The sequence below is a fragment of the Accipiter gentilis genome, chromosome 7 (genome assembly GCF_929443795.1).
Source record: "Accipiter gentilis chromosome 7, bAccGen1.1, whole genome shotgun sequence".
NCBI classification, from domain to species: Eukaryota; Metazoa; Chordata; class Aves; order Accipitriformes; family Accipitridae; genus Astur; species Astur gentilis.
In genome coordinates this window covers 42,774,838-42,786,931 of record NC_064886.1, presented here as the reverse complement: position 1 = coordinate 42,786,931, position 12,094 = coordinate 42,774,838, and the positions used below count along the sequence as shown (strand labels likewise).

Below are 12,094 nucleotides of genomic sequence, written 5' to 3'. Positions count from 1 at the left end.
AATTAAATCAAGGAGATGATTCAAATGACTCGAGCCATTTTGTTATACTGCAGCATTCATGTGTCTTAGGTTGCTAATGAGCAACAATACTGTGGATAAATGCAGTAGTTAAGATTATAGCAAAAAAGATTTTTTTCACTTCAACAGGACTGGCATATTTGGAGCAAAAAGCAGCAGTCGTGACAACATATTGTTTATCTTTCATCCAGAGCACAGCTGTGTTTTCCACTGGTCTGTCCAGATTATAGCTAATTTGGAATCCTATGTATGAAAAGCCGTTTCGATGGATGAAATTGGGCTATCTCTTTAGCACTTAAATATTTGCAAAGATGCTGTGGAGCTTAATTAGTTAGCAGCAACATTTTATCTTATGGGTCCACTTCTAAAAGAAGATCATAAATGCTGGAGAGATGACACAAGTATGTGACAGAAATAAACACATTAGATAGTTACAAGAGCAGCAGTAGGAGGTATTAAATGATTTGATATCTGGAGTATCTGTTAGACTCTAACAACTGATTAAAATATGTATTAATTCATATTAATCCTTAATACAAGGGTCTTAATAAAGTGTGATTAGCTTGGGTTTGGAAGAGCTTTCAAATCCTGGCACAATAGGTGCAGTAGAAATCTAAAACACTGAAATACACGTGTCTCCCTAAACAGCATTTCTTCTCTGTTTCTATCACTAGAGTACATAGGCTTTAAAATGTTTCTGGCTGCCCCGTTTCATCCAGTCTCCAGCTCAGATGTCCAACATGCTGTGTGCATCCCTGGTACTTGCCTGCAGTTTTAGGCAGATTCCCTCGGTGCGTTTGTTTCTGCAGCCTTTTCTCTCCATGTGCAGGCTCTCCCGTGTTTGCTGTTCTCTGCGTGTCAACACAGGTTAGCTTTAAACCCTCTCTGCCTCTTTTAAAAATCTGTTTTGATTTTTTTTCAAGCGTGCTGCCGGGCTGGCAATCCTGCGTGCTTGTAATGCGACCAGAGGGCTTCCAGATAAAATCTTGCCAAACTGAAAGGCCATTGTGCCACCGGGATGCAACACTGGCTGAGCCAAATGATTGCTGCCTTGAGTGTCCTCATCGGGGTGTGAGTCAGAGATGGTCTTTGGCAGCTCCCAAACTTCTGCCTGTCCCTCTGTTTTCAGCGGTCTTTGGGGCAGCTGGCTGCTGCGACAGCTAAGGCGGGATGCGTGGGGAGAGGAGCAAGCAAATTTGGGAGCTTCGCAAGAACAGTCTGAATTTCAGGGTGGTCCGTACAGGTCACACAGCCGGTCCCGGTGATAGCCTCTCCACCAGGATACAGCTAGCTGGGTGTGAGAGCAACAGATTAGTTTGCTCAAGCTTGTCATTTCAAATTCCCTTCCGGTTCTCTATCAGCAAAGCTCAGGCCCATCCCCACAATCAGCTTCTCTCTGGATGGCTGCCGAGATGTGATATTTATAGGGTTTACTGGAAACTGTTGGCACATTACTGGGCTTCAAAATGTGATTGTTTTTCAAAGAAGGAAATTAGCTGGAGTGTGGGGCTGGTGGCCAGCTTGGACTGTAAGCAAAGGGAGCCTGAGGTCAGGACCAAGCTGCATTGTTTCTTTTATCTTCAGAAGCAATTTGCTGCTCTCTGTTTTTTAAGTGACTCTTCATGTGATGGACAAAATGAGATCATTGGGTAGTAATCCTCCATTTTAGAAATACTTGAAGTATTAGTGAAGTACACCCTGAACCACTTAAACAAGTACCTACTGGAGTAATTGGGTGGATAAAAATCTGGTAATTTATAACCCTGTATGAGGGCTTGGAGCATGACAGATGGGTCTCAGCTTGGAATAATAAAGCTGTAATGGAAGAACGTGGATGGGGCAGAACCCTGGGGTGGGTGTTGCGAAATGGAGGAGGTATTCTTGTCTTGGACAAGTCACTTCTATTCTTCTTCATCTTCCTGTTTGCATAATATTAGTTCATCTTACTTGGTGATTGTGAAGTTTTACTAGCCATTGGTCGTGTTTGAAGCCCTTAGCTTGAGAACAGCCTTGAAAAACAAAGTATTGACATTACCTTTGTTTCCCTACAATAAATGCCTCTGAGTGATGCACGTGTTACGGAAAAGTACTTGAAAGAGTGGAGGATGTATGGGTGACCTTTTGGGTGACACACCAGAAGGATTGCCTCACCAAACTTCTTTAATGTACTAGCGTGGCTGGCAAGGTGTTTGTCCTGTGTCTAGGAAGTCTCCCTTGACATTCGCTTAAGGCGCAGCTTGAGGAAAACCCCAGAAGCACCCTCCTTTGTACATGCCACCTTTGCCAACAAGATCCCCTTTGGGAATCAACACGAGCTCGCAGCCTATCTGCTTGACTACGAAGCGACACGTTTGGGGCCGCTGGAACTAGCAGTTTGGAAAGCTGAAGCCCCATACTGAGAGATGATCTGCCAGGAGCCACGTGCTTCTTTGCTGGGGAGGATAAGCCATCTGCTGTCCTTGCTGCCCTAAGCAAAGCATCTCAGACCCGCAGTCCCCAGGCCCGGCCAGGCTGGACTTTCTCAGCCCAGATGCTTCATTGCCCTATCGACCTGTTAGGTCCTATGGGCAGTTAGTGTCAACTGCATGTTTAGGTACTCTTCTCCTTCACTATGGCCCAGGAAAAGTCTTCTGACCTAGCTTAGTGACGTGGAAGCTGTAATGATACCATGTGTGAAGCCTCACTAATAACGTCTGTATTTTTTTCACGTACTAGTTTTCCCAGCGATGAATACCAAAGGGCTATGGAGCGAATATCTGTCGTTGTCCAGCAGCACAAAGCGACCATGGTGCCAGGGGAGCCACAGCTTAACGTCTGCGACAAGGCCGTCATGGTGAGTGGTTAAAGCATAAATACATTTGAGAATCCTTAGCTTAAAATATATTTTGTAAAGGCGTTATAAAATGCCACATGATGCTGGGAAGGGATGGAGAAGAGATGCGTGCTCACCTGTTTGAAGGGCTCTCTGGCTGTTCCACGGAGGAGAGGGATGTTTGTTACCTGTGGAACGCAGCAGTGTAGGAAGGCTCATACAGAGTGGGGTTAGGTCTGGAAGGTCTACCAACATGCTGTGATAAACCATGGCTTCTTTCCTTAGAGATACGGCAATATCTACAACTGTAGGGCCGCCTTCTCCTTTCTAATCCCCTTCTGCAAATCTCAGAAGTCCTCTGTGTTTTGAGTGGTGGGACTGGGACAGTGGCTCTTTTTCAGTAATGTGTGTGAGTATCTTTGGTCTTGCTTGGTCTCCTCCAATTCTATCTGTGCCTGACTTTTCCAAAGTCTTTATGGCTTGAAACATGACAAACATTTACAATTCTGTTTTCTGCTTCAAATTGTATGTTGGGAAGTTACAGTTTGGCTTTCCTGTCAAATGCTGCTTGGTTTGTTGAGAAACTGCATGGTTTGTAGGAGGTAAAGTTGTCAGATGACAAGAGTGTGTGGAGTCTAAGGGGATGTGCCTGTAGACTGACACAAAATAGTAATAGGCAAAATCTTTCTGACACTGAAATAATCTTCTGAAACAAACAGTCAGTACCTGCTGCTTAGGGTCTGGCTCCAGATAGACAGAAAAGTTCAAAATGTGGAGCTGTGTCTCCTTAGTGAGAAGGCAAAGATCTTTTTTAGCTTTGTCACATCTTTTTATTTTTGGATGTTAAGTAGGAAAAAGATTTGAAGGACCATTGTTTCTGTGTTGTTTTCTTTCATTATTCAACTTTTCCCTTAATAAACACTATTCTGTGCTCCTCTGGGACCTTTTGGGTTCAGGCACTCTCCCCAGTGCCTGGCTGCTGCCAGAGACCTTCACTGGAAAGGCATTTCTTCTGTGCTAACTCCAACTCCTAAACTGGTTCATAAAGTGTAGGCATACTCCGCTGTTCTGCAGCTGCCCTGGGGCAGTGTGTTTAGGTGCTGTGAAAACATCTGGTATTCCTGTTTGTCAACAGTGTCTTTGGATTGCATAATGGAAAAAGTGCTCCACTGGAGGTCCCATACTTGGTCCTGTAACCCAGCCCTCTCTTTGGGGCTACTGAGAGTCAGTCTTCTCCCCGAGCATGCCTTGTTCTATCTCAGTTGGGTAGAAGTTTTGCAGACCATGGGCAGCCGCTTCTGCTTTGGCTATGGCAATGTCCAGGGCTTGGCCAAACCCAGTTATGCCTGCCTAGTCTATAAGCAGAGAGAGCTAATGACTGATCCAGTGCTTGGCTGAGCTCAAACCAGATCATTCAAGCTCTCTGAGGCAGAAAGTCCTCCTTGGCGGGTTGGGAGGTAATCTAATCCCAGGAGAAATGTTCAAATCCCAGCAGGAAATATTACGAGTTTTCCATTCTATTCTATATAAACTCCTACATAGAGTAGCTAATAGTAGCTTCCTACATAAGCTAATTACACGGTCACAAAACTGAAATAAACAGGCACCGAATTATTGCCTTTTGAGGCCAGAAATGAAGATGCCCAAATCTTTTTGGAGTGATGGTATTGCTGGGGTTGATTGGGCCCTAGATCTGTCTTTGGGGGATGCTGGGAGAATCGCCTACTAATACTATGCCCAGCACTCTCCTCTAAATTCTGTCACCCATTTATTTGACATGGATATTTGATATCCTTTCTGGGACAGAGAAGAATTGTCTTTACTTATCCATGAGCAAAGCAGATGGATCATTTTGTAGCTACTGCAGTCTTGGGATTGATGGAAGCGTAGCAGCAGCAGCCCTCCTGAGCAGAAGAAGTGTTTGCTGGCCCATCTGTGGTGTATCCCACCAGCAGTGTAGATGAAGCTCCTGCGGAGCCAGTTCTGCTGTGTTTTCCTCCTGTGGAAGTGTAGGAGAAATTGCTCCATGGAGTGGAGCCGTGCTGGCTTGACTGCGTGTTTGACCTGCAGCACACATGGTGTCCTCAGGGCTCTCTGCACTTCCAGCATGGATCCAGGAAAGCCAACTTGGACTTCAGGACTGAAGCAGATACGATGTGTTTTTTTCAAAAGAACAAACATTTCATTTGTTTCTTTGGATCTCTATTGCTTCTACAGAGTGGTCAGGCGTCTAAAATTTCCAGCGGTGGTTGTGCATTTTAAAATTGAGAAACGGATTTAGAAAACAGCATTAATTGTTCTTAAACCATCCGGAGCCCTTCGTGCAGTGAGGTGCCTTCCGCCAAAGCTCCCCTCCGTGGTCTGCTCCTTCTGCAGAGATAGCTGGTGTCTCACTGCCATCTGTTGTCAGCTGGATGGAATAGAAACCTGCTCTGGCATTTTCTCTGGGCTTAAGCTTTTCTTTTACTCTATAGGAATTTAATTCCAAGAAAATGTAAATGACTTGAAGGATAAAAATAAATAAAATGAAAGGCAATCGGTCGGAGCTGAACTGACCTTTAATAAGCGACAGCAGGAATCTCCCATGGATGGATAGACCTTGAGAGAGGGAGGGACAGAGAATGAAGGCAAAAGATTCCTGAAGGCAGAATGGGAATTGTAACCTGCCATTCACATTACCACAGTCCCAAATTTTAAATGGCAAAGCCCCATGAAACTGAAAAAGTTTTTGTCCAAATTCCTTCCTCCGTTAATCCCTTTGGAAGCTGAGGTTTGCAGTGGGCTTCCTTGATGACGTCGTTTCTCTGTTGTACATGTGCTGGAGAAAGGTAGTTCAAGAAACATGGAAACAAGGTACACAAATAGTTTTGGTCTGCATGCACTGGAGTAGTTGTCTCATAAATGCCTCCTACTCCATCTGTTCATGAATTCATCCATCAAAATGCTCATTAAAATACAGGCATTCTTATCTCTCTCACACCCTTGGCCTTCTGTTGCTTTTTGCTTGTTTCCACAAGAAAATGCATAGATATCTTAGTGCTAAGAACAAGAACTCGTTTGTGGATCCCAGGAAAATTGGGGGTTTTACCTCATGGTCTGCTTGCTCCACGCCACTACAGTAAAGAGAGGAAGGTCACCAGAGTCCCAGCAGACTGCATTTGTACAGGGGAGACCACTGTATCCTAGAAGAGGGAATCATCTGCTGCAGAAGTATTTGTAGTCTTTCCTAAAGCTTTTTTTGAATAGTGTTTGGAGTTGGGAAGTTGATGAGCCCAGGAGCATCAGCTGTAAGAGGAGTTTCATTTTTTCAAGCAGGACATAAGGGCGTCTTTGTGAGAATGAAAAAGGGTTGGTTAGGGTACAGGGCTTAGCAGATACTTGGTATGAATCATCTTTCTGTATACTTTTTGTTTGTTTTTAACAGAATTGGTCTCCTCCAGGCTGTGAGAAGCTAGGGAAGTGCCTGAAACCGCCCAAGTCTGATCCTAAGAAGTGCTTTTGGCCTCATTGATCTTCTCTGCAGCCCTCAAGAGCTACACAGAAAAGCTATAACCAGCTGGACATACAGTTTACAAAGCATGTCTTTTCACGTTGGCACTCCTGTTTACACAGGAAGGGTGTGATGTACGTATGATATCATCATTTGCTCTTCCAAAAGGGCCAGTGTTTATATTGCTAGTGCTCAGGGTTTAGCCTGTACTCTTGTGTTGTTCTGGTTGTTTCCGTAAATGGTAACTTTTCAGTGAAGACTGTTTCAACTGTAAAAGCTCTCTGGACAACCACAACTCTGCCATCACCTCAGAAATGCCATGGATGCACCTTTCCTCTTGCTTCTTCCACCCAGCCTGCTCTCTCAAATAATTTTTCGTTCGGATGCCCCTACAGCAGCCATGAGGGACTGTTCAGGAAACTTACAACTGCCAGAAAACCCTGCCCAAACTGCCCGTGTTTTGTTTGCCTGTAACTTGTTGGTTTAACATTTGATTTCCATTGTGAACTCTGGACATCAACTTGTTTTTCCTTTCTCTCTGAACTTGTGAGTACTGGGTGCAGCTGTACAGCCCAGACTGCTGCTGTGCATCGCTGGGTGCAAACAAGTGCTCCCTCCCGTTCCCGTCTAAGGGGTTGGCTCCAGGGAGAACACCCTGCCTGCCTTCCATCTGTAGCTGCAAACATTCCCTAGGTAACGGTATAAAGAAATTTGAAGATGGTGTTCATGTAAGTATTGCCTTATTGATGGTGGGCAGGATGTTCTTATGGAGCTGGGGGTCAGTTGTTCATTTCAGGGGTTTTCTTTGTTTCCAAAAATCTGGGTCCAAATATGGTTTAAGTCACGCTTCTAGTCTCATGATCTGGGTCCAGCCAACTGCAGGCTCAGAAATGCCCATTTACATCAGATGTTAACTCTTGACCCTGTTTCCAGTGTACGCTCTCTGAGGAATTCTCCTTGTGCAAACTTTCCACAGCCTGGGTGTAGCACTTCTCTAAACAGAGTTCATGGTAAATGCTGGTCCTTTGCACAAATTCCACATTGCAGATTTCTCATCTGCTTTTGAGCCTGTTTCACACCCTTTGCTATTGCTAATTAAACGTGTCTTGAACAAAACTGCACAAGGTTACTCTGGGGCTTCGGGGGAGTAGTTACAAGCAACCTTGAACATGCTGTTTGCACCACTGACAGCTCCACTTCCACCCCTCTAGTGTTTTGTACAATACGCATGCCCTCTCCATATGGCGTTGTGCTGCCTTGGGAAAAATTGAGGTGCTCTGTACCTGTAAACAGCCCTACTTGCTTCCCAAGCAAAGCTTGGGGCTGGCTTGAGATGGGTTGAGAGCCCTGCTTTTCTGGTAACTGCTGTGCTACTGCCTGCTACAGGCTTCTCAGCTGCTTGTTCTTACCCTCCCTGTAATCCCAAATGCTCTCATTCTCTCTGTTCCCATGGTTTATGCTACCTGTAATCCCCTCCACAGTATTTCCTACTGTATATCTCATGAAGCTGGATAATCCTATAAGATTGTAATAAGAACAGCACTTGAGTCGGCTCTTACTGTTCCACCTATCAGAAATCACAGCCAACATTTCATCGGCTGGCAGAGCCTCTGAATCTCTGTGCATCTACAAATGGCATTTGTTTATAGTCCAAATTTCTTAATTGCCTTATGATGTTCCCAGTTGTCCTTCAAGTGTAGCAAGGCATTTCCAGTTCATCCATAACGTTTCTCCTTGTTTTGACATAGTGCAGATAGCTCAAGTCTTGGGAGATTCTGATCAGCCTATTCTTCAGTGATGCTGTATGAGGAGGACTGGTAGGAGGACTTGCAGCAGTCGTGTGCGTCTGGCAGCACAGCAGACCAGACAAAACCAGTAACTTCCCATTTTCTGGGGGCTGTCCACATCTGCTTTAGTGCTTGTGTCACTCCAAAGTGTTCAGGACCCTGCAGTTCGTTATTATCAGCAGATGAAGGTACCACCAGAGGAGGGAGTCTGTCACTACAACTCCCTGAAAATCCTTGTCAGCCCTCAAATAGTTATGAACGTATCTGCTGCGAATTGTAACAGTGCTTTGTCTTTCTACGTGCTGCTTATTAAGAGATTGCATCGCAGGATCGCAGCTCATCGTCTGAGCGCTAGCCCAGACATGTTTCTTGGTTCTTAGCATTTGCAGTATGCACATCGTGAGCGTCCTGGGTGCCTGCTACCCTGCGTCCCCTACCTGTCTGGCTGCCACTTTGTTCTTTACTCTTTCACAGCTTGCAGTTTTGAAGATACTGCTTTTCCCCTGCCTGTGAAACTTGCTTGGACAAGCCATCCTGTTCTCAGCATGCACGGTGTTTGGTTACCCAGCACACAAAGTCCTCATTCCTCATTGAAATAATCTCTCCATGCATAGATACTGGATGTAAACTTTGCACTAGAAAGCTGGCTGCTATAAGTGAATTGACTTGACGTCTGTTTATTATTTGCTTCATGTCCATTTATTGTAAAAGATCAAAGCTTAATGTGAAGAACCTACTGCTCTAAATTTAAATAAGAATAGTAGTTTTACAGCTGGATAGCTAGGAAGAATTTTAAATCAATGCCTTTCCCAAAGATGTACAGATTTTAAAGTTGCAAGATGAAGAAATAATGAAGAAAAAATAAACTATCAGAAATGCATTATATGATTTGTCTGTGCGCACCTGTAAAACAACTAAATAACACCTTGCTTTGGGACAGTCTCACAGATACGCCTTCCAGATCATGGGACTGGCTTGGGTTAAAAATAGCTTGTTTTGTTTTCCCTGTATTATTTTTAACGTGGATCAATTTCCCAGCCCACACAGCTGCCCAAGTACAATTCAGAGGCTGGTGTGGGGACCAGGGGCATACGTGGCCTGAGGCTGCGTCCACAGCACAGCCGCAGGGATGCGTGGGGCAGCTCAAAAACACCGATACGCGCCGTGGATCACAAAGAGGCCACCATGCATTGCCACGTCTGCCCTTGATCATTATTCTGAGCCTCTGATCTGAAGTTGGTCTCTGTGATAGTTGCCCAGTTCTGGGAGCTTCCCATACTGGGGCAGGTGTTGGCTTTGCAGGAGCTGCCTGTGGGACCTTGCCTGGGGTTGTGTGTGCAATAGCGGTCGACAGAGGAGTGGGTCTGGTGGGGTTTACTGGCCGCCGGTCAGGGACCTGCAGCAGTGAAGCGGGCTTGTTGGTAGCTTCTTTTCTCAAGCTGCAAGACATAAGAGCTAAAGGAATGATGATGTCTTTCTAAGACTGCTTCTATGTGATGTTCCTTTCTTTATATTTAAATACATCTGCTAAATGCTAAAAGCTTAATATCTGCTTGGGCTAAGAGTCCAAGGAATTTCTTTCTTGCCTTTAATTTCCAATTAGCTGAGCCTCTCGAGTCCCCCTGCTCTGCCCCTGAGGCTGTGTTATCATCCAACCCTCCATGCAGAGAAGCTTCTGAAATTGATGTAGCTAATAATCGTGGAAAAAGTCCTACTGCATTTACAGTCTACGGCTGCAAAAATGGAGCCTTGATTTAAAATCCTGCAGCGACAAATGGATTATTTCGGTGGCAAATTAGTCTCTGAGGACCAACAATTTGGGGATCTGAACACTGGAATTGGAAACCAGAAGATCAATTCCGAACACTTAGAGCCAAGGTTAATGCCCTGCAAACTGTATTGAGTGCAGTGATGGAAGATAACATGCCTCTGCATTTTAAATGGGAAGCCGAGGAACACAGTATAAAATGTGAAAATGGGCACGTTTGGAACAGAACGAGAGCGAGCGATACCCACGTATTTGCTAATAAAACGTTATGTGGTGTCTGGGGACTGAGTTTTCAGGCGAGTGCTGAGGATGACAGTGGGCTTTTACTAAAGGAACGGAAACTAATATTGCCGAGAAGGAGCCTGTTGAACTTGGGACACTTGCTGCCACGTGGAAGCTGGCAGTTCTCGGTACCTGCTGAGTCGAGCCTTTCCCGAACGTGGTGGACAGCTTCCAGAAGCCTCCTGGTTTCACATAAAGTGAAGCAGGCAAGATGAGTATCTCCCAAAGGTGGATGAATACTCTTTATTCCAGCGAGGACATTCTTGCAGTCACCATGCAAAATAATTTCAGCAGCTGAAGAAAGACCTTTTGAAGGTGAGAATGGTTTGAACTGGGGCTTTGGGGGGAAGGCAGTACTGGGAGGCAGTTTATTGTCTGCAGAGTTGCCAGCAGCCTCTTCAGCACAGCTAGATGAGAAATCTCTCCCCGGGGATCTTGCTGTTGTCCTCACCACTGGGAAACTTTACAAACTACATGCACTCTCCAAGAGTTAGTCTTGAGTGCTTGTTCAGTATCCAAATAAGAGTTGTGCAGTTAAAGTGGCTTGTTTTCCATTTCTCTTCACAGTTACAATACTTGGAAATAGACTTTTGCTTTTGTTTTCTGGTAGTATTTGATGTGAGTTTTTCATATGTTATCAGAAAGCGACACGGCAGTGCCTCTTGAGTTAAACTGTTAGTTTTTAAAAACAGTTGTAAGGGAAGAACTGAAATCCCATTTTAGGTTCTTTCTTCCTTTGGAAAATAGCTATTTTAAACACCGAGAAAAGAGTCCATTTGCCTGCTTTCTTTATATCCCCTTCCACCGTTTATAGTTTTGTTGTTGCTTGAAGTCTAGTTCGGATTATATAAATCCTAAATAAAGGTGGATCCCTAGCCAAAAGGCTGTCGTCTCTTAGGAGTGAAAAAAACCCTCTGCCATCCAACTTCGAGAGAGAGCCAATCTGGCAGCTCTCTACACCTTTGTCCCTCCTGAAGTCACTTAATACCCTTCTGGGCGATACGTAGGTTGGTAGCACGATTCCCATCTGAAAGGGATAGGGGCTGAAAAACCCGCCAGCCCCTTCGCCAGCAGCGAGGAATGCGTGCCAAATCCATTAGTTCTGGATCGGGCTCAAAATCCCCTCCCAGCTCAGCCAAGCTGGCCAGAGGAGAGAAAGAGAGAGGGGGTTTGTGTCTTCTCCAAGAGCCTGATCCAACCTGCTGCAGCAGGCAGGAGGTGCTGGGTTCGGCTCCATGCAAACAAGGATGCTGTGGAAGGGCAGAGCTGGTTCACCGTGCTTTCGCCTCTTTTAGGGGGGACAACGCTAGCTCATTATTCAGTACGGATGCTTCGGTCCCGAGCCCAGGGAGCTGGCCGGGGAACTGCATTCTTCTGCTGTTGAAATAAGATATTTCAAATTTGTTTTTAAAAAAAAATGGGTTTAAAGTGCATGCGTTTCTAAAGCCGAAATTGAAACGAAATGTTCCAGCAGATTTGAAAGGAAATTTTAGTTCTCATTTCCCCTTGTGGGGTGTGTTGAAATTTTGGGCATTTTGTTCCGCTTCACGCTGAAGTTTTAAACTCCTTAACGGAACAGAAACTTCCATACTTGGCACAGCTCTTCTAATTGCCTGCTTAAGCTGATTAGAGTTAGCTCTCAAGCTTTTATACCCCCAGTTTCTATGTTCACCGGCTAATAACATCTCTCGTATCAGGATCTCAAAGCACTTTTAAATCACGGATCACCTCTGTGTCCAAAAGAGAGGCAAAGCCAGTGTCCCCCTGCTACAGTACAGGCGGTAGTTCCTCTGCCAGGCACAGAACAGCCCTAAACCTCTCCGAGCTGCAAGCGGATGTTGAGACACCTCCCCAGCGATATTCCAGAGCCGAAGTCCTTTGACATCACATTTGGAAATTGGTCCTAGGAAAGTTCTTTTCAGATGGAAATTGCAGCA

The 12,094-nt window shown here is 45.1% G+C and overlaps 1 protein-coding gene across 7 annotated transcripts in view; it reads left to right on the top strand.

Annotated features, from left to right (window-relative positions):
* Positions 1-12,094, top strand: part of GALNS (galactosamine (N-acetyl)-6-sulfatase) — a 56,007-nt gene that overhangs the window by 40,359 nt on the left and 3,554 nt on the right. The window contains exons 13-15 of one of the 7 annotated variants that reach the window (XM_049806468.1): positions 2,734-2,851; positions 6,255-6,454; positions 9,711-10,472. In XM_049806468.1, the coding sequence (XP_049662425.1) occupies positions 2,734-2,851; positions 6,255-6,341 (205 nt within the window). In that variant the 3' untranslated portion in view covers positions 6,342-6,454; positions 9,711-10,472. Of the gene's footprint in view, positions 1-692; positions 886-941; positions 1,495-2,733; positions 2,852-6,254; positions 10,473-12,094 lie in introns of those variants that run through there. The other 6 variants (XM_049806467.1, XM_049806466.1, XM_049806465.1 and 3 more) reach the window with 6 other exon arrangements.